The sequence below is a fragment of the Pistacia vera genome, unplaced genomic scaffold (genome assembly GCF_008641045.1).
Source record: "Pistacia vera cultivar Batoury unplaced genomic scaffold, PisVer_v2 Contig797, whole genome shotgun sequence".
Taxonomy (NCBI): Eukaryota; Viridiplantae; Streptophyta; class Magnoliopsida; order Sapindales; family Anacardiaceae; genus Pistacia; species Pistacia vera.
Genome location: NW_022196664.1, coordinates 376,403 through 396,926, shown reverse-complemented (window position 1 = coordinate 396,926; position 20,524 = coordinate 376,403). Strand labels below are relative to the sequence as shown.

Here is a 20,524-nt window from a genome sequence, read left to right as displayed (position 1 = left end):
CACAATATATGACATTGTTTATAAACAGGTGGAATTCGTCTAGAGGAAAACAATTAAGGTCAACTCTAATTCACTTAAATTATGTTGAATTCTTGTTATGCTATATAAGTTGAGTTGGTTTATAGGAAAATAATTAAACTCAACTCTAATTCACTTTTTGTGTCGAATTCGTGTTATGTTATACAAGTTGAGTTGGTCCATAGGAAAACGATTAAATGCAACTCTAATTCACTTAAATTGTGTCAATTTCATGTTATGCTATATGGGTTGAGATTATGTATAGGAAAAACGATTAAACTCAACCCTAATCCACTTAAATTGTGTCGAACTCGTACTATATTTGTCTATAGTAAAGTGATTAAGCTAAACTCTAATCCACTTAAACTAGGTCGAATTAGTGTTATGCTATATTAGGGAGATTCATCTTATGCAACGAAAAGGGCTATTTTACGGTGCTATTCACATTCAATTATTATGCTATACCGGTTGAGTTTATGTATAGGAAAACAATTAAGCTCAACCCTAATCCACTTAAATTATGTCGAACTTGTGTTATATTTGTCTAAGTAAAGCGATTAAGTTCAACTCTAATTCACTTAAACTATGTGGAATTTGTGTTATGCTATATTAGGGCGAGTTATCTTATGCATAAGAAGGGGATATTTTATGGTGCTGTTCACATTCAATAATTATGCTATACGGGTTGAGATTATGTATAGGAAAAACGATTAAGCTCAACCCTAATCCACTTAAATTGCGTTGAACCTGTTGTTATATTTGTCTAAGTAAAGCGATTAAAATCAACTCTAATTCACTTAAACTATGTCAAATTTATGTTATGCTATATTAGGGAGAACCATCTTATGTAGAGGTGTTCAAAAGAACCAGTTAGAATCGGAACCGGCGGGTACCCGGGGTTTAGTTTCGGTTCTTATCCAGAACTGACCGTCAACGGGTAGGTTTCGGTTCCAAATTTTTGGAACCGTTACTGTGCGATTCCAGTTTCAGTTCCGGTTCCAATTCCTATAGGAACCGAAACCGGAACCAAGAACCAGGAACCGAGACTAATATAAAATAAAATTAAAGATTTGGAGGGTTAATAAAAACTTTTGTAGAAAAAGTAATGTGAATACATTTATATTTATATTTCATAACATTTAAAGTAAGCTTGTTTGATTTTTGAAAATCTACCTTTACAAAGTAATGGAGTTTGTAATTTTGAATTTATGATTTGTAATTTTATTTTGGGTATTTATAAGTTTTTAAGGGTTTTTTTGCCATTTTAAAAAACTTTTGGGGGGTCATGGAGTTTTATAGGGTACCCAGAACCGAAACCGAAACTGTTGTTATAGGTTCTTGTTCTGGGTACCTAGGAACCAGAACTATCGATTCCAGTTCTGGTTCCAAATTTCAAGAAACCATCGGTTCTGGTTCTTTCAAAAAATATAGGATACCCGAAACCGAACACCCCTAATCTTATGCAATAAAAGGGACTATTTTGTGGTGCTATTCACATTCAATAATGGAACTAGTCACAAGGGCAACAGTAGCCCAGAAGCTTGCAGTTTGTTTTCTTTCTGACCACAACTAGGGTAACTTAAGAAACAAGAAACAAAAGAATCCAAAGCAAAAGACACAAAATGCTATAATACAAACAAATCTAAGTGGGATTTTTATCCTTTGGCAAAGGCATCATGATTCTTGAGCAAAAAAAAAAATATTACCATGCCACAACACAACATGAAGTCAAACTTTGATACTTTTTATAGTGTTTGTTGAAAAGAAAAAGAGTATTAAAAGTTGCACAAAAAGAAAAAGGCATCAAGCTTTTAGGAAAAAAACAGAAGCTAAAGCTAAACCTAGCTAGCTGAGGAGATCAAATTTTATGCTTCAATTTCAAACCTTGAACACTTGATGGATCCCTCAGAAATGTCAATTTCTATCAAGTTTTCTTCTTCATTGACCTCATTGATGTCTGCCAAGAGTTCCATTCGGCCTTGTTGATTGAAGATGGATTCAGGCAAGAAATCAGAAGATTTTGAGTTTGGAATGGCAATTTCAATGAGGCCATCTTCGTTTTCATCATCTTCTGAGACTGAATCACTTGAATCCATCAGCATCACTTCATTTTGATCTCCATTATGAACCCAATTAAGCTCAAGATTTTCACTCGATGTTGAGTCATTATCTTCATCAGTACTTTCACTTTCTGATACAAAATCTGCAGGCTCATGAATAAGGCCAAGAAGATCACTTTCTTTGGCAGCTTTTTCTGCTGCAACATTTTGTATCTCTTGTTGCTGTTTCTGCTCAGCCTCATTCTCAACAAGGTCTCTGGCCAAATCCCATCTGGGATTTTCATCTTCAACTTGATTATCCGAAAGGGTTATCTCCTTTTTCTTCTTGGTGAATGTGACAAGGAAAGAAGTTGAGAGGATCAGGACTGGGATTGTAACTACAAAATGGGAAAAGCTAGAGCCTTGCAAATAAGTGAACACCAGAGAAGGAAGAAGAAACACAACCACAACACAAAGAAATGAAGGTTTTGACAAAAACAGTGAAGAAAATCTCTGAACTTTAGCTGGTTTTCCCATGTTTAGAGATCCTGAAATAGCTTAAAAAGATCTGTGATGATGACTAATGAAGAAGAAAAAGAAGAACAAAACAAAAACAATCTACAGAAGATGAAAACCAGCAGGAGTTGAGCATTTCAAAGCCCTTTCACTTCTGTAAGACTGGATCTCTAAGAAACCCAGTAAAATTTTGGTCTTATGAGCAAATGATTCTCTTGAAACAAGCAAACTCAAGGCTTTGGAATTACCAATCCATGTGCTATAGACATAAAATAAACCAAACACATTAGACTAAAATCTCACTCACTTGAAAATGGCCTTTTATGGTGCACAGAAAATTAAGTTAGAATACTAGTCAAAACAGGACCAATATTATCTGCCAAAAAAACAAAAGTCTCTCAGTAATAATGACCCACCCATTTGCCTTTGTCTGCAATAAAAACTTAACCAAAACATGATGATAAAATTGGCATAATATAGGTCCATTTGTTTCGCTCTGAAGCAGCTCAGACAATAATGTATGCCCATTGCATTTAAGAGACCCTTTTGGATGGTAATGTCAGGAACCCATTACTTGTCTGGTTTTCGCAAGCAAAAAGACTCTGGAAACGCACAAGGAATGTGAATCAAATCAACCAAGTTCATAGCATTTTGAGTCACTTGCTTCATGACAAAGAGAAACTATTGCCACCGTCTAATTAATGCAACCACCTGTTCACCTATCAGAAAATGTTTTTTGTCTTTTAGACTAACATCTATACGAAAGAATGACTATTGATTCTTAATATTGTGCATATTTATTATCAAGTTCAATGTTTCTCAAACATGGTAAAGAGTTATCATAGTACATTGAAACAAACCTCAATGGATTGATCTGTGGGTCAAAAAAGTTTACTCCCTTTTTTAAGTTTTTGAATTCAAATTTTAGGGCTACCTATCACAATAATATTATAACTTTCATGGTTCTTTTGACTTATAGGATGTTCAATAGACCTTAGAGATCAGTTTAGGTGTGCGCAAACTGATCTAGACATCCCAGTTATAAAAAAAAAAAAAAACATGTAATTATCTTCGGATTAGAATCTTGAATATAATCAGGTCACGTAGTAATGTTACATAGGTAATAAGTTGAGGCTATAGCAATGAGGAGCTTAATGAATTTGTCTTTTAAGTTTGCCAAAAGTTGAGGAGCATTTGCTTTATTGTCTCCTAATTAGATAGAGTTGGTGGCTTAGTGGAAGGCAAATAAAGTGCAAGAAACCAAAATATTATAATGCAACGATTGACTTTGCCCCATTTCATATCTCTCTCGTGCAATGGATGCAATGATGTTTACTGTGCTTATATTTTCAACATTTGGGCATTTGAATATTTTAGTATGTACGTTAATATATCAATTTGGTAGACTGTTATAGTATATATATAACATATTTTTAATGATGAAAACCTTTTTAAAGGAATGGATACTCTGTTTTGGTTAATCACAATTACACAAAATATGTCATGACATACATGTATATTACATACACTTATTTCATTGAACAGCTTCTCTTTATGTATAAGCATGAAGATGACATGGTAAGCTCGATTTCTCGTATCATTTACACTTCCGACTTGAAATCGTCATCGCACTCAATCTAATCACAATGTGTCACATTAAACATGTCAGCGACTTGCACACATAGTTATACATTAGAGTTAACAACATGTTCCCACCTAAAAAATGGCCCATTGACATATTCATACCCGTCCACTTTTTAAATACCCTTTTAGTACCCAAAGCACGATTTTGTTAGTAATTTTTGTTGTGGGGAAGGGCAAAATTGTCAAAAGTTCGTTACTAGCTAGGGTAGAATAGTCAACGAACATTTGGCCACCGGAGAAGAGAAAATAAAAGGGATGGCACACGTTAGAAGCGTTGCAGTCGACGATTTTTGCCCTTTTTGGGCAAATCCCAGCGTCCAAAATCCTTTCCGAGACCACCCATAGAATCTCCATCAGCTCCTCTAAAAAGCCCAAGCCTCCATTTGTTATCATCACTCACCATTTTCCACCACCACCTCCATTCACACGACGACTCTTCAAGCAGGATTTTCGATCGTTTCCGATAACAAAAATCCACCCTGAAACTCACCGCCTCCTCCATCCTCTTCCCCGAGCCTCTCTCACCCTTAATCCGTTCACCCTGAGCCCGATGCACCTGCCAATTGCCAAAAATCGTCGCTTGAGTTTTTTCTCAATTTCCCATCTTTTCGGCCTTTTTTTGTCCAATTCAGTCACCCAAAATGCCCCATTCCACCACCATTCAACTCCCCACCCTCAGCTCTTCAGAACCCACCCCTCTCCTAACCCTCCATGCTCGCCATTTGCCACTTGTGTCCAACTTTTTCCGTCGTGGGACAGTCTCGATTTGTGGCGGCTTCCTCTGCAAATCGTTGGGTTTTTTGTACTCGATTAGTAGGTTTTGATTGGGGTCACTGTTCTCTCCCAGATCACACCAACCTTGCTCACCACCTAGTCGATTTATTGCCCCTAGTATTCAACCATGGCAATTACCGGCAATGAAAAAGGCTAAGAAGAGAAGAAAAAAAAGTGGTTTTTTCTTAAATCATTGTATTTCCCACCCAAAACATAATATTTAGATACTGAAAGGGTATTTAAAAAGTAGACGGGTATGAATTTATCAATGGACTATTTTTTGGATGGAAACGTGTCGTTAACTCTCATAAATTACATAAGCTTATTTTATCGAATACTTTCTCTTTTTAATTTTTATAATTAAGACATATGCTTGTTCTCTTTAGATCTTTATACTTCCGACTTGATATCACCACCGCCCATAATAAATTCTACCACCAACTAATCACCTCAAATCCCAAGACCTAAAGTGACAAAACTACCCTCCACACCATCAACAATCCAAAAACCAAACCTATCCCAAAGCAAGAGGGCAATCCGGGAAACAAGAGACTACACAGAAAGAAATTCAACACGCCGTCTTTATACCTTTCTAGGGCTAGGGTTCTTTTCTTTGGCAGAAGGAATTTATTCCCTATTTGTAATTTCATTTGGATTCACTATTTGAGCTCTTATAAATCAGACGGTCACAAACAGCTGGCTTTGGGGTTTGGTGTTGGTGATTGGTTTAATCTGATCGCTTTCTCTCTGGGCTTTAGCGCCCTCTGGCGGTTGAAATCCATGATCATCAGCGTCTCATGGAACCCTCTCCAGTGCGCACCACTCCTCCAGTTGAAGAAGATGATGAATGGGGTATGCAATTACAGTTCTGCCCTTTTCTATTTTCTGTTTGGTTCTGTAGAAATTTGGGATCTTTGTATGATATTTATATTCATTGTGCTCAATTGGGTTCTGTTTGATATGGGTTTTTAATTTATTTTTGGCTTTTTTTTTTTCAATATAAGTGATATTTGTTTGGGGATTGTAAATATGTGCATATGTCATGTGAAATTTATTATTGATCAATTTTGGTTTGAGTTTGATTGGTGGGTGATTGGGTATGTTGATTCTTATTAAAAATGTGTGAATTTTTCATTCTTTATGTAGATTTTATATGGATATTTGTGTTCCAAATGCTATAGTTTTAAGCCTTGGAAGAAATCAAAATACGGGAGGCTGCGTGAATATGTGTAGTTCCATGTCATTGAAATTTCAGTTCTATGTGGATCAGATGTGTCTGCGTTGCAGATGATATTTAGGATGCTATTTTTTATGGGAAAACAGCTAGATATTCTCACACTTTTGGGTTATGTTTCAACAATTATAGAAGTCATGTACTTTTGCATAACATTAATGTTGTTTTCCATGCACTGACTTTAATGTTCACCTGTGATGCTTGATGTGTTAGACAGATGGATTCGTGATTCCAGCTTGGGAATAGGAGACCCGGTGAAAGTAAACCTGGTGTGTTAGAAGAGGAAACATCTAAACCTCCTTCTCCAAAGGTTATTCGAGAGTTTTATTTCTTTAAAGGATATTTTAAGGCACTATAGTTTATATGTTGAAGTTTTTATCAGACAATGTAATAGCACTTGATCAAATCTTACTTTTTGTTTATCTACATGTGCAGGCAAAAAGGAGAGAATACTACTTAGGACCACACGGTGCACCTCCTTCACAATCGAAGCAGCAGGAGCTGAACGCATCTAGCCGTAACAGCGATTTAAGCAGAAACTGAAGGAGCGGATAGGAGGACCGCTGGGACAGGGCGGGAGAATAAGGTGGAAAATTTGAGAGAGCTGTGGGTGGCGGAAAAGTAGGCTGCAACATGTCAAAGGGTACTTCAAGGATTGGCTAGACCTCATTGCCATGGTCTCAGTTTGATAAGTGGTACCCCCAGTGAGTGGAGTTTTTGTTAGCATCACATATCTATCTGTTGACAAACTTGACTTGGTGGCATCACCATCATATAAAATAATCTCTTTGAGATATCTTTATTGAGGTTAGTATTTCAACAATAAGGTTTAGCTAAACCTTTTGCAATGACAGACATTAAATTTTTAAGTCAAGCTATTGTTTGGTTTCTGGTTGTATGTTGAGGCATCAAGCTGTACTTCTGTGTTACCAATGTTGCATACGGTACAAGCCGATTTCTTTACCTTATAGTGAATGGACAATGAAAGATGTCTATAATACGGCGAGGCAGTTTGGGTACTCCTTGAGCAAGAGAAACAGAAAAAATTTAACACTCTTGATTCTCTATCAAACCAAAATAATATGAAGTTTACATATTCAAAGTAGATCGTCAAAATAATCTCATCCCCAAAAAATCATCATGTATACCTATTTTCAAAGAATGGATTTTACTTGACCTTATGATGCCATCAGATCAATGCATTATCAACAAATTTTCTGGTCAAGTACGTGGAGGCAGTAAAAGTTTGCTAAAGAATAAAGCTAATTATGCTATTCTAACTCTGTAGAAGCTCATTTGATACAAGGAACTCTAGTCCAGCTGCAGTGGGTGTCAAACCTAGCTGAGAAAGATACTGAGCATATAAAACTTACTCAGATGCCTCATCCCACTATCACAAGAATGGTGACTATTGTGTGACCAGGGCCAAGTGACTGTGCCACTCGTACAGCTCCTACACAGTTCATGGCTGAGAAACTCCGAGGAAGAGACCGTCATTCTTCAAAAGAAATCTGGAAAATAAAGAGGTTACAGAGTTAACAATATGTAAAGCTTGAAAATCGTCTCTGTTGTAAACTGAAAAGTAACTAGGTATATGTCATCTTTTCCATAAAAACGAAATTTATTATGTTGGAAGAAGCAAAACCATTATTGATTTGATAAATAAACAATTTTATTTTTTCAGAACTCAAAATTTTTGTCTTAACAATGAAAGCATATATAGATGACCTTGACATTTCAACAGCCTCCTTATCAGTGCCTCGAAAAGCTCCATCAAGTTTTGCCATCAAAAAATTTTCTGTTAATCTTTGATACCAATTCCTTCTGTTATTGTATCAAAAGGATTTCTTAGTCTTTTTCCTTCAGCTTCCTCTCTAGTGTCATCACCCCTCTTGTTACCTTATTGAACAAACTAGAACCGGAGGATCAACCAGGAAGCACTTGATGCCTGGATTCTTTTCCTGTTAACAGGTAAAAGTATTCAGTAACATCCAATAATAAATGAACAACAAATGCAACGTAGGAAAGAATTTGACCTGGAGAAACCTGGAACACCAGCACAGTTCCCCGTGCCAGCATGCTGCAACAAATGCATCTAATGACCACTAGTTTGTTCCCAGATCTCAGCCCAGTACCCTCATAGGGCTTGGAAGTTTGCTAAATTTTCAAACTGATCAGCAAGAAAACCACCGGTACAATCACTTGAGAAGATGGAACTTTTTTTGGCTTCATCAGATCCATGACCATTAATTTGCTCTAGCTCTTTGCCATTCACCTGATCACTTTTCTATGCTTTGATGCAATTCATTTGCTTCCAATGCCGTCTCCTAGCGATATTGCATAGTGATCTCTATGAGTGATTGACACTGGTCTTACTCTTTCAACATTGCTCCCAAGGCCTCAAGTATTTGCGACTAGTGAATTCAAGAGAGACAAAATTCAATGTCTTGCAGTAAAAAGAAAATAAGGGCAAAGCAGTAGTGCAGATACTATACGTACAGACACTTCCTCACGCAAGATATACATACCTTCTCAATGGCAGCATCATCAGGGATAACACATGGCATTTGCATCATAGGTTGGAGCGACTGTAGCAAGACTAATGCAGTACTTCCAGCACTTCCCTCGTGACTACTCCACCTCGACTTAGCTTGCCAGCTTCCAAAGCCTGTACTGAGGCCAAAATTAGAAAGCTTAACACAGAAGGATGAGAACTATCACGTTGTTTTCACTTTTCTCAAGTCTCAAATAAATGGAAAATCTCCAATTCACCTATTCTTTTTTTCTTCCCAATAATAGGTGGTGAACGGAAACAATTTACCTTTCATATCTTACAGCAACTCTCTTTTCACATGCCTCCTGGATTCAAAACTCACATTTACCAAGAATCTGAACAACCCAAAAAGAAAAATAAATCAACAAAAAAATAAATCAATATTCCTCCTAACATAGATTAGAAAAGAAAACAAATAAAAAACCAATTAATCAAGAAAAAAATAAAAATCCCGTACCACTGGCTCTGGGTACTATTGATTTTAATCAAAAAAGAAAAAGGAAAAAGGATCATTTCTGCAATATATATAGACCTAGAATGGAATTCCCATATTTATAAATAATTGATACAAAGAAAAAAAAAAAGCAATTCCAAACAAGTTGCTTCAGAGAAAGAATTGATGCTAATCTATAGTGAAAGGGTAAAGCAAATGTATATACCTTGTCTTACTTCCAAAATTCATATATTATAAGTGGAAATGAGACAACATACATTGAAAAAAATAAAGCTTGAGAACAATGCAGCATAGTATACGCAGGTATATCATCCAAAACTATATAAAACTTGAAATTGGTACAGATTGAATAAAACAAATCATACACACATACCTGTACAAACTTGTGATAACACATTCACAGTTCATGAATAATACAAAAAAAACAATGATCTTGATCCATAACAAGATAACAAAATGCAGCTTGATGAGAGAAAGAGAATGAAATCACAACTTGAATAAAACAAATCATATTCAAGCACCTATACAGAAATACATCACAAGTTCATGAATTATACATAAAAAAACCATTTTGAACCATACCCAGATAACAAAAGCACAGCTTGAAGAGCAGATGATAATAAAATCACAGCATCAATGAAACGTATCATACACAAGTACCTATAAATCGAAGCTCATGAATCATACATAAAAAAGTATGATTTTGAGCCATAGCCAGATAACAAAAACGTAGCTTGAATAGAGAAAGAGAACAAAAATCAAAACTTACTTCACAGCCAGTGGCCTCAGAGAGGCTGTTGATACGAATCAAAGGGGTGTTTCCAATGGCATCAACAAGTCCATTTCGTTTTAATTTCTTCTTCTTGTCGTTTTTGTTGAAAAATAGGGGCAACTTGGTCTTTTTATTGGATTTGGAGAGATAATAGTAAGATGCTATAGCTATGGAGATTGCAGCAGCGGCTACTATAGCTCCTGTGGGATTCACAGGCGCCATCGTGGCGGCTCGCTGCTGAGACCATCGAAGTTGTGAAAGTTAATGAATGTTATTGGCCACTACCGACTATGACTTGTTCTTCATTCTGTCAAAACGACATGTCGGTTTTTAGGGTTGGACGACATGACGATTCCCATCAAACAGCGAAAAAAGAAATTCGTCAACCCCCGAGTTTGATTTACTAACCAAACCCCCCCCTGAGGTTTTTCAAATAATAAAAATCTCCCCATCATTAATGAACCATTAAAAACTTACTTTTACGAATCAATAACCTTTCCACTATTTTAACACTTAAAGCATAGCAAAATTTAGGCACCTTTTTTTAACTTTTCAAACTCTGTCATATTCTACTATAATATCCAATCGACTAAAATACATATTTATTTTAATATTAACTATTTAATTCAAAACTCAATCATATTTTATTCAACTCAAAACAATTAATAATTATATTTCTCAATCAAAGTTTATAAATTAACAAAAATACCCGAACCCATCCAACTATTATTGACAGTCGATCATGTGCCATTCTGACGACTTCTAACCATCGTCTGATGGTGGTGGCCAGCTATTGGCAATAGTTAAGTGGGTGGGGGTGTTATGTTAATTTATAAACTTTTATTGTGGGGGGTGTTTAGTGAAATTAACAAATAGAATGGGTTAAAAAATCACTTGTTTTAGTATTGTGGATAGTATTTTTGAAAAAGTAAGAGCTGAGTGATAATAATGAGGTAAGATTTAAAAATTAACAAAAACACCTCATAAGTTTGTTAATTTACTAAACACTCATGTAATAAAAACATTAAAATTTTTAAAAACAATCGACCCATCCATTAAATACTGACAACCGACCATCACCGCCGAAGGGTGGCCTTATCTTGGCCGTCATTGACGACTAGTTACGGTCGTAGATCTGGCCGTCAATGGTCAGATCTTTGGCCTTAGATCTGGCCGGAAAAGGCTATATCGACGCACTACTAGCCAGATCCGGTTGATAGTGCATCATTATACCAGATTTCAGCCTCCTTCCGACAGTGGTAGCCAGAATCTGGCAAATGTGGATGGGGTGTTTTTGGCAGTTTCTAAACTTTTTAGGGGGTATTTAGTTAAATTAACAAACTTATGGGGTTTAAAAAATTAAATAAAATATAATAGTATTTTTAGAATAGGAAAACAAATGTGTATTTTAGAAAATATTTTTTAAAAATGTATCAAACACATTTGCAGAATTCTATCATATTTGATTAATTCTTATTCATAATAGAATACTATTCTAAAAACTTAAACAAACGGAGCTTATATTATTTATGAAACTTTCAATAATTTTTTGTTATTTAATTAAATCTCAAAAGAGTCAATATCATACTACCTTTGCGTCCAACGAAAAATCGAACTTACGATTGTTAGTGGTGTTCAAAAGTAGTTAACCGCTTTTTTGAACCAAATCGGTTTTTCAGTTCGGAAAAATTCCCAAACCGAAACCAAACCTGTTTAGAGAAAAAACCGATTTTTTTAAAGCGGTTAATCGGTTTTGAATCGGTTTTTTTTTTTTTTAATAAAACTTTTTTAAAAGTTTTTCATAAATTAAATTGTAAATATAAACAATACATATCCAAATAAAAATTAAACATTCATACATATCTATTGACCACTACTAACAATACATTAAAAATTGATATAAATAAAAGTCTGAAATGAATTTTTTTATTTAATATATAATTTTTTTTATTTAATATATATAACCGGTTTCGGTTAATAGTTTTTTATTTTTTTTCAAACCGATAACGGAGTTGAAAATTCGATTTTTTTAATTTTTTGAACCGTAATCGAACTGTTTTTCTCTGCTCGATTTTTATATTTTTTTAAACACTCCTAACACGATTATGGGTTGAGATCATACTAGCACGGTAGCACCTTTGGTTTGTTGCTACCGACTTACTATTGAACTACCCATAAGTGGGTTATTTTAATAAAATTTACTCACCCTTAATAAAACAACTGACATGTGCTCATGAATCCAAGTCTTCAATATAGGGTCACACCTACCATATATTAAATTAAATTAAATGAGACTTCAATTAAAAAATTTGTTGGAAGGCGAATTATTCTCAATTGGAATAACTTTCAAAGCCTTGATTACTACACCATATATGCTTAGATCTTATCTTCCCCCCACTAACTTACAAAAACTTTAATCTAAAATCCCTTTGAATTTTTGTTTGAAAATTTACCCATAGCGGACACACCGTTTCAGTGATTGGACAAAAAGGGTATTTTGTACATGGATTTAATTTTACTTGTGCAATGTCAAAATTGCCCTTGACCTACTAAATCTTATACTATATTAGCACATATGACACATGTATTGAGTATGGCATATGAGTATGTATAGTCTTGTATAAGTACGAACATAAGTACAAATTCGCTTTTCTTGTATAAGACTTTCAAAAAGAGTATAATATCACGATGCAGGAGTAAAATATTAACAATAGACGCTCTCTTTCTTTTTTATTTTCTTCGTCTTCTTATACACGTGTTAAAATTAGGGGTGTTCGGTTCCAGGTACCTTGCATTTTTTGAAGGAACAGGAACCAGAACTGGAATCGACGATTTCTTGGAATTTGGATACCTATAACCAAAACTTGTAACAACGATTTCGGTTCAGATTTTGGGTACCCTATAAAATTAATGACCCCTCAAAAGTTTTTAAAATGGCAAAAAAAACCCTTAAAAACTTACAAATACCCCCCACCTGAAACTTGTTAACAAAAATAAAATTATAAATTATAAATTACAAACTCTATTACTTTGTAAAGATAGATTCTCAAAAGTCAAACCAACTTACTTTAAATGTCATGAAATATAAATATAAATGTATTCATATTACTTTTTCTATAAAAGTTTTTATTAACTCCCTACTCTTTAATTTTATTTTATATTAGTCTCGGTTCTTGGTTTCGGTTTCTAACTATAAAAACCGGAACCGCACAGTAACAGTTTCAAAAATTTAGAACTGGAACCAAACCTTAGGTATCTGTCGTTTCAATTCTAATCGGTTCTTTTGAATACCTCTAGTTAAAATAGTGATTAAGAGACTAAGATAAAGAACGATAAAGAGAGTGTTTCTAATATTTCTCAACGATGTAAGATTCATCCCAAACTCACTAATTCAAAACCAATCCAAAATTACCATGTATGTTTAAGTCATTAACTCGTTAACCCTTAAACCCTACAAAAGGGCAATTTAGGAAAGAAAAGTTTACCCACCGAATGGAAACAAGCACAACTAAACAAGAGTGAAAAGTGCCCTAACCATTATTATTCACTTCACAAATCCTCTCTCTCTCTTTTTCAAACCCAAAGAAAACAAACATAGAGATAGTGACTTCAAACATTTTTGCTTCAGGGAATCTCTGTGCACATACATAGAGATAATTCACAACAACAATAATTACAACCAATCAATCAAAATCATCCCCTCGTCTTCCTCTTCTCTCTCTCTCTCTCTCTCTCTCTCTCTCTCTAATACTCTCCCTCTCTTCAGTTTGAAGCAAAACCCTCCATGGAGATCCAAAAAAAGCTTCTCAAGTTCAAGTTCCATATATTGTTCACACTCAGTTTCTTGGGTTTGGTGTTCTCTTTAGTGATTTTTGCTCCAAGGGTCTTGACCATTTTGGCTTACTTCTGGCCTCTCTTTCTCTCCACTGCTCTGTTCCTTGTCGCCGTCGTCTTCTTCGGCAAGACCTCACTGCCCGCCTCTGACTCCCATATCGAGCACCACAAAGCCGCCGCCGAAGACATCCTCGGTTACGTTGCCGGCCAAGATCATGCCGTACAACATCCACCTCCAGAAACTAAAGCTGAAGATGAAGTTGAACCAGTTCCTCAAAGCTTCCACCACACACAGAGTGGTAGCTCTAGCTAGGTCAATTTTTTAGTGTAATAATTTCTAACTCTTTTGTTTTTGTTGTCTTTCTAATGTACTGAAGTGTAGAGTATTTTGGGCAGAATAATAAACTTTTTTTTATATATATATATATATTTATTAATTATTTTATTAATTAATTTATTGGTTAGTTTTCAAAATGGGAATTGATAATGAATTGATGATGTTGAAATTAAATTTGTATATACCTTTAAGTGGGGCCTTTGACGTATATTGAATTATTGATGTTGATTATCATGATATTGATATTGACTATGATGAACGGTTGGGTCACATGATAAGCAATTTATTATTTGGTAAGAAATTAATGAAGAATTCTTCATTTGTAAGTAACTTTTAACCTAAAATGACCGTTTTCCATTTATGATCCAAAAATAATTTATAAACACGATAAATCTTTTAGTTCTATTTTTAATTTTTAATATTTGAAAAGACAGGTGAATATATATGATTATTTCACTAGAAAATGAGATTATATATTAGAAAAGAAATTTTAAAAGGGTTTTCAAATTTTTAGAAAAATAATATTACCTTGATTAATCTTCGTGAAATTATCTCACAACTATCTATTGTCATTAATTTTAAGGTAAATCATAGATAAAAATATTATTTTTACAAAAATCTATTATGGTTGTAGGTTCTTGTTCGTCCGGGTTAGCATGGGTGGGTAGGTTTGTAGAAAAATAATTTTGTTAATACCAAAAATACCTATATATGCTTTGAATGGACTAAATTTAATTTATTATTGTAATGATCCACGTAAGCCCTAAAATTCTTTACTATGTATAGATTCCTTAAAAAAATAAAATAAAATAAAATTTAAAATGAATTAAACATTAAAAAATAAGTGTTTAAAATTATAATAATCGTAGGAATTTTCACCTTTGTACTGTGGCTGTGTGCGTCACACATGGAGATGGGTAATAATTAATAAAGTAAAGCAGTGTGTTCAGGTGCTGCCCAATCTATTCTAATACTCTCTGGCGTTGAATTTGGAACGTTGGATACGCTGTGTGGGCCCAGGAGTTGGCAATGATATGATAAATCAGCTGACTTTAATTGATTGTGATCGTACGGTCAACAGTGGACTGATGGGTGAAGTGGGCCACTCTGATGGGTGGCTGGCTGCGATAAAAAGTTCAAGTTGCATGATTGATTGCTTGTCATTTGTTATGGCATGTGGGGACCATTTGTGATGTGAGGACCACACAAGAGCATGTTTCCACTCTCCTTCTGTCGTTAACTAGAAGCCTCTGGTTCTTCAAGAGAAAAATAGCAGTTGCTAATGGGTCAAAGGATAAAGTTTAATGAATAAGGAGGGTTAACTTGTAAGAATATGAAATTTAAGGGACTCAATATCTACATAAATCTAAACTTAATTTAACGAGTAATGTTAGGTCCACAACCTTCTTTCACAACCTCTGATGTGGTAGCTCGTAATTTGTCAACTCGCAAATATATCCCATCTGTTTACTATGGGTCTCACATGTCTATTTGCGGACTAACTAATTACGAGTTATCACGTCAGGGGTTATGAAATTAGGTTGTGGACTTAGCATTAATGTGATTTAACATCTTATTAGCATTAAATGCACCAAATTTTGTGAAAAGTCTAAAGGTAAGGTGCTTCTACAAGGATAGTACTAAAATGGATGACTTCTTGGAAAACCCTAGACTTGTGTTTGCCTGAAAACAATATCGAATCAAAAGGAAGTCTTGTGGGCTAAGTCCAAAGAGATGAGAGGCCCAATAATGGCCCAACAGTCTAATGTAATATATACCAATCCATTGTGGGTGAGAGAGAAGGAAGCACAAAGACAAGGTTTAGAAAGGAACTCAATTTATATCCTCATACAAAGGGACCACCCAAGAGCATGTCTTCACGCTCTTTTTGTCGTTAACTAGAAGCCTCTGGTTCGTCAAGAGAAAAATGGCAGTTTTTAAGGGGTCAAAGGATAAAGTTTAATGAACAAGGAGGGCTAAATTGTAAGAATATGAAATTTAAGGGACAAAATTGATTTCTACATAAATCTAAACTTAATTTAACATCGTATTAGCATTAAATGCACCATATTACTAGAATGGATGACTTCCTGAGAAGCCGTCGTGTTGTGTTTGCCTGAAAACAATATCGAATTGTAAGGAGCCTAGTGGGCTAAGTTCGAAGAGATGAGAGGCCCAATTATGGTCCAACAGTCTGATGTAATATACCAATCCATCGTGGGTGAGGGATCAGAGAAAGTACAAAGACAAGGTTTAGAAAGGAACTCCTTTTATTTCCTCATACAAAGGCTCTTAAACAAAGTTACAAGGAGAATTCAGAAGCAACAAGTAGTACAAACATGATACATTGACAATAAGATGTTGACAATAGTTTTATGTTACAAGAAGATCAAATTCAGCTGTTGGTTTTAGGATTTTGAGCAAGAGTTATGTCTGACGCCGACAATGTTCCCGATTGATCAACATCAAGATCCTCAAACTCCTTCAGTATTGGTGAAATATCTTCTTGGCAAATCTTCCCCATCTCCCTAAGCTTATATATGATGAACTCCGCGGCACTGTGGAAATAACCAGTATGTGTAAATGGGATATGAGAGAGTATAATTCAGAATTGAAAACAGGTGAAATGAGCTTACCTAACATCACCATCATCATCAAGATCGGCTGCCTCCAAATCTATGGCTGTCATTCTCCGATTAAGAACCCAATTGACCAGTTTCTTTTGTCTCTTTAAAGTGTTTAGCTCAGCAATGTGGAGAAAAAACCGACCTAATGATATGGTACTAGTCAGGATCCAAATGATTGCGAAAGAGCGACCCCCTGTAGTTGAGAAGCTCTTGTCACCATAACCTAAAGTTGTGATGGTAGAACAAACACAGTAGAATGCATCGACGAAGTCCATTCCTTCAACTAAGGCGAGGACGACTGTCCCAACGATGATGAGCACCGATATGATGATCAGAAACAAGATGCATTTGTACCTCAGTCCGTTGGTTTCAACCTCTTTTTGCATATCCATTGGACCAAGTTTTTGACGTCTATGTAGGGCCTTAATCAGCAAGATTTCCTGCTTCTCTACCAAATAGTCGGCTGCTTTGCTGAGCATTATACCACCTAGACCCATCCCTGCAAAGACAAAAGCACAGGCGAGTAGTTTCGCAAGGACACTATTAGGCACAAGGTCCCCATACCCCACGGTGGTCATTGTCACAATACAGAAGTAAATAGAATCCACGATTCCATTGGTTTTCTTTCCGGTGATTTGGCTTTTCACACTGTAGAAGCATATGGTTCCTGCACTAAGGTACGCGCCCAAGTATGCAGCCATCCTCAAATAATGTGGATGGGGTTTCCCAAAAATGGATGCAGAGCGTTGAAGGTTGTTTAAGCCAATTTCTGCAGGAAGAAAATCAGCTGTAGGAGCACTTTTACAACGTCGATATCGTCTTATCTTGGAAGTATTTTCATTACTTTTCGGAGGAGTAGGATCGACTAATCCTGAGAGCAATGACCGATTTGTACCGTTGGAGGCCATTAAAGGACCTGCAAATGGTCAGGCACGTCAAAAGTTAAAACTAGCTACATCAGTCAAGATGTTTCAATGCATCTTCCTATAAGTAATATTCGCAGAGCGATTAAATTTAACCTTTAAAATCACGATCACACTTAGCAGGATGCATATAAGTTCATTTATCTACACTTCAAGCATTAAACTCTCTAATTATCAATGTAATTCACTGTCGAGATATCAGCTAAAGCTCTATTTCTGTTCATCTAGTAAAAATACACCACAAATTATATATAAGCGGCGATTCTCTGTAATGAAAAAACTGGTACAATGTGGGAAAAGAACAAATTTTGAACACTCACAAGTGACAATATCTCTGAATTATCCCTTTGAAACAAGGACTGGCCAAATGATTAAATATCCCTCTTGAACAGCATAAAACAACAAGCAAATTGTCTGCTTTGATTGAATAAATGATTAGCTGGGGCTTCTTTTTCAATATTTTTCTATGGAAACATCAACTGAAACAACTACAATGGGACTTAACACGAAAAAAACCTTAACCAAACACAATTCCAACACATGAACGATCTCAACAGTGGTCATCATGATGAACTGATGATGATGATGATTATTATTATTATTCACTTAATTAAATGCATGATAACAACATCAAATTTGCCTCTATAAGCACCAAACAAAAGAACAATAATGGAACTATAACCAAACCAAGTATGCTAGATGGCTTCATAATTAACAAAAAACAAATGGATATCCATAAAAAGAAGTGTTTAACAACAACTCTACCCAGATCTAACTAAAGACTTGTGTAAAAGAGACTGTGTTGTGTATTGTGGCACTTACCAGTTGGAGTAAAGCACCTACTTTTAAACCCAATTTCCAAAGTGCTTTCAGAAGAAGGAATTCAGTGAGCAACTTCCTTGAATTTTCCAGGAAAATTCAGAATTTTTGATCCTTTCTGGATTTCTTGTCCGGTTTTAGTTGTGCAGTTAGCCAAGTTAAGCTTCTATATACTTATATAGAGCTAAAAACTGAGTGTTGTTCTGTGATGTTTTGGACTGACAACATGAAGCTGTTACTTGTTAGAGATACGATCCAAGAAAATTGAACGCTACAGAAAAAGGTAAAAGTTCATCTAAAAAGAATAATTGATCATTTTTTAAATTAATATTTTTATTTATTTTTTAACTATAAACTTCATTGATGAATGTTTGATTAACGATTTATCGGTGTTAAATAGAAATAATTAATACTTAAAATATATAACGTGATATATCAATCTCACTTAAAACTTTCTCGTAACAACTGAATCAGATTCTTACATATGTTATAGATTCTATTCTTACAAATTTGATGCATGATTTTAAAAATTATGAAAATATATATACATAATGTTGTTTTCGTTATAAAATAAATAAGTTATCGATGGTAGACAGAGAGAATATATTTAGTCGGTTGTGCTTTTTCTATTTGTTTGATTGTGAATGTGAAAGGATGATTCATAGCTTGGAATTTTTACAAATCTTGAAAGGGAAAATGAAGTTTGGTAGAAGTTGGATGTCGGCAATTATTGATTTGTGATTTTGATGCAAGAGTTGTTTGTTCATGACCCCATAAGGTTGAGCTATAATGTTGATACAACCTTTCGTATGGGTTGCCATTTCTCCACTTTCCACATTTCATTGATTATTCATGTTTATGTGCATTTATTATTACATGGGTATTGTTGATGTGTGATTTTGATACCAACTAAACGCACGTGTGAAATACTGAGCTGACCCAGAGAACACACACGAATGGAAGTATAAGAATGGATAAAAGATGGAAAACGATGTTTAAAGTTGTTCGGATGCTTAAACAAGCGACTCATACGTCCACTGATATTGTATTAATGTACTGAGGTCAGATCGTGTTCAGCGTGCTGACTTATAAGTGATTACAAAGAGAAAATAAGTAAGCTAGTATAGAGAGAAAATTAGCTAATCCCACAACCGGGAGAGGAGCCATCTATTTGTAGTGGGATGAATTGAGGTAATGATTATTAAATCAGGAAGTGGGTTAGATTTCCATCCAAATCCTTCCTTATGCCCATTATTCACCTGCCCGAGTGATTTACTCGATTCTCGTAGGGATTGGACATGTGGATTACCTCAAGCCTTTCACTATCCTGACGCGCACCTTCTGTACTGGCAGGAGCACTGCTCTTGTGTCAGCGCGCGACGTGGCTGCACCTGAACGACACCTGGACTTACCTAAGATCTGACTACTTGGGTTGACAGAGCTTTGTGTCAGCCCTACTTTTGCAGGCATAACAGGTATGAAAGGAAATTAAATTTCTCAATGTATCCACAGTTGTCAAATCGCATATCATATGTGTATCAAAAATTTAATTTTTTGAATCGTATATCGCCTATCGTATCGTATTGTAGAATACGCCTTTTTCAAAAAAATTAATAAAATAATCAAAATTTTCTAAAAATTATTTTTATTCCTAATATTAATTAAAGAATTTTGTGGTATTATTTTCTTTAATTTATGGTATTACATAATTAAAATTAATCATAAAATTAAGAATCTATATTATTTTCTCTCAACCATTCATATAATTTCTAAGATCAATGTCAATATTTATATCTCCATTTGTATTATTATTATCATGCAAAATGGGAAACACATGTTCCTCTTCATTTTTTTTTTTTTTTTTTTTTATACAAAATGGGTAAATTTGATCGGGTTTTAGTAAACCGTTTTGGGTGACTCACTTCCGACCCAAAACATTTTTTGGGCCTTTGGCCCAAATTGATAAAGTCGTATCGATT

The 20,524-nt window shown here is 35.0% G+C and overlaps 2 protein-coding genes and 1 pseudogene across 2 annotated transcripts; all 3 read right to left on the bottom strand.

The window, feature by feature from the left end:
- Window positions 1-1,712: 1,712 nt before the first annotated feature.
- LOC116117069 lies at window positions 1,713-2,904 on the bottom strand. The gene has a single exon (XM_031403103.1). It carries the CDS (start codon window positions 2,592-2,594, stop codon window positions 1,884-1,886), a length of 711 nt encoding a protein of 236 aa, XP_031258963.1. The 5' UTR covers window positions 2,595-2,904; the 3' UTR covers window positions 1,713-1,883.
- A 4,597-nt stretch (window positions 2,905-7,501) lies between these two features.
- On the bottom strand, window positions 7,502-10,251 carry LOC116117046 (annotated as a pseudogene).
- Window positions 10,252-16,470: 6,219 nt separating this feature from the next.
- LOC116117063 (two-pore potassium channel 1-like) lies at window positions 16,471-18,807 on the bottom strand. Its single transcript, XM_031403096.1, has 3 exons — window positions 18,549-18,807; window positions 16,813-17,719; window positions 16,471-16,734 (listed from the first exon to the last, which is right to left on the bottom strand). Exons 2-3 carry the CDS (start codon window positions 17,709-17,711, stop codon window positions 16,572-16,574), a joined length of 1,062 nt encoding a protein of 353 aa, XP_031258956.1. The 5' UTR covers window positions 17,712-17,719; window positions 18,549-18,807; the 3' UTR covers window positions 16,471-16,571.
- Between the last annotated feature and the right edge of the window lie 1,717 nt (window positions 18,808-20,524).

Excerpts from the sequence above, each read along its gene's own strand:
- LOC116117069 (XM_031403103.1), bottom strand. The coding sequence starts at position 2,594 with ATGGGAAAACCAGCTAAAGTTCAGAGATTTTCTTCACTGTTTTTGTCA.
- LOC116117063 (XM_031403096.1), bottom strand. The coding sequence starts at position 17,711 with ATGGCCTCCAACGGTACAAATCGGTCATTGCTCTCAGGATTAGTCGAT. Across the intron at positions 16,735-16,812 it reads GATGATGATGGTGATGTTAG|TGCCGCGGAGTTCATCATAT; the intron begins GTAAGCTCATTT and ends TTATTTCCACAG.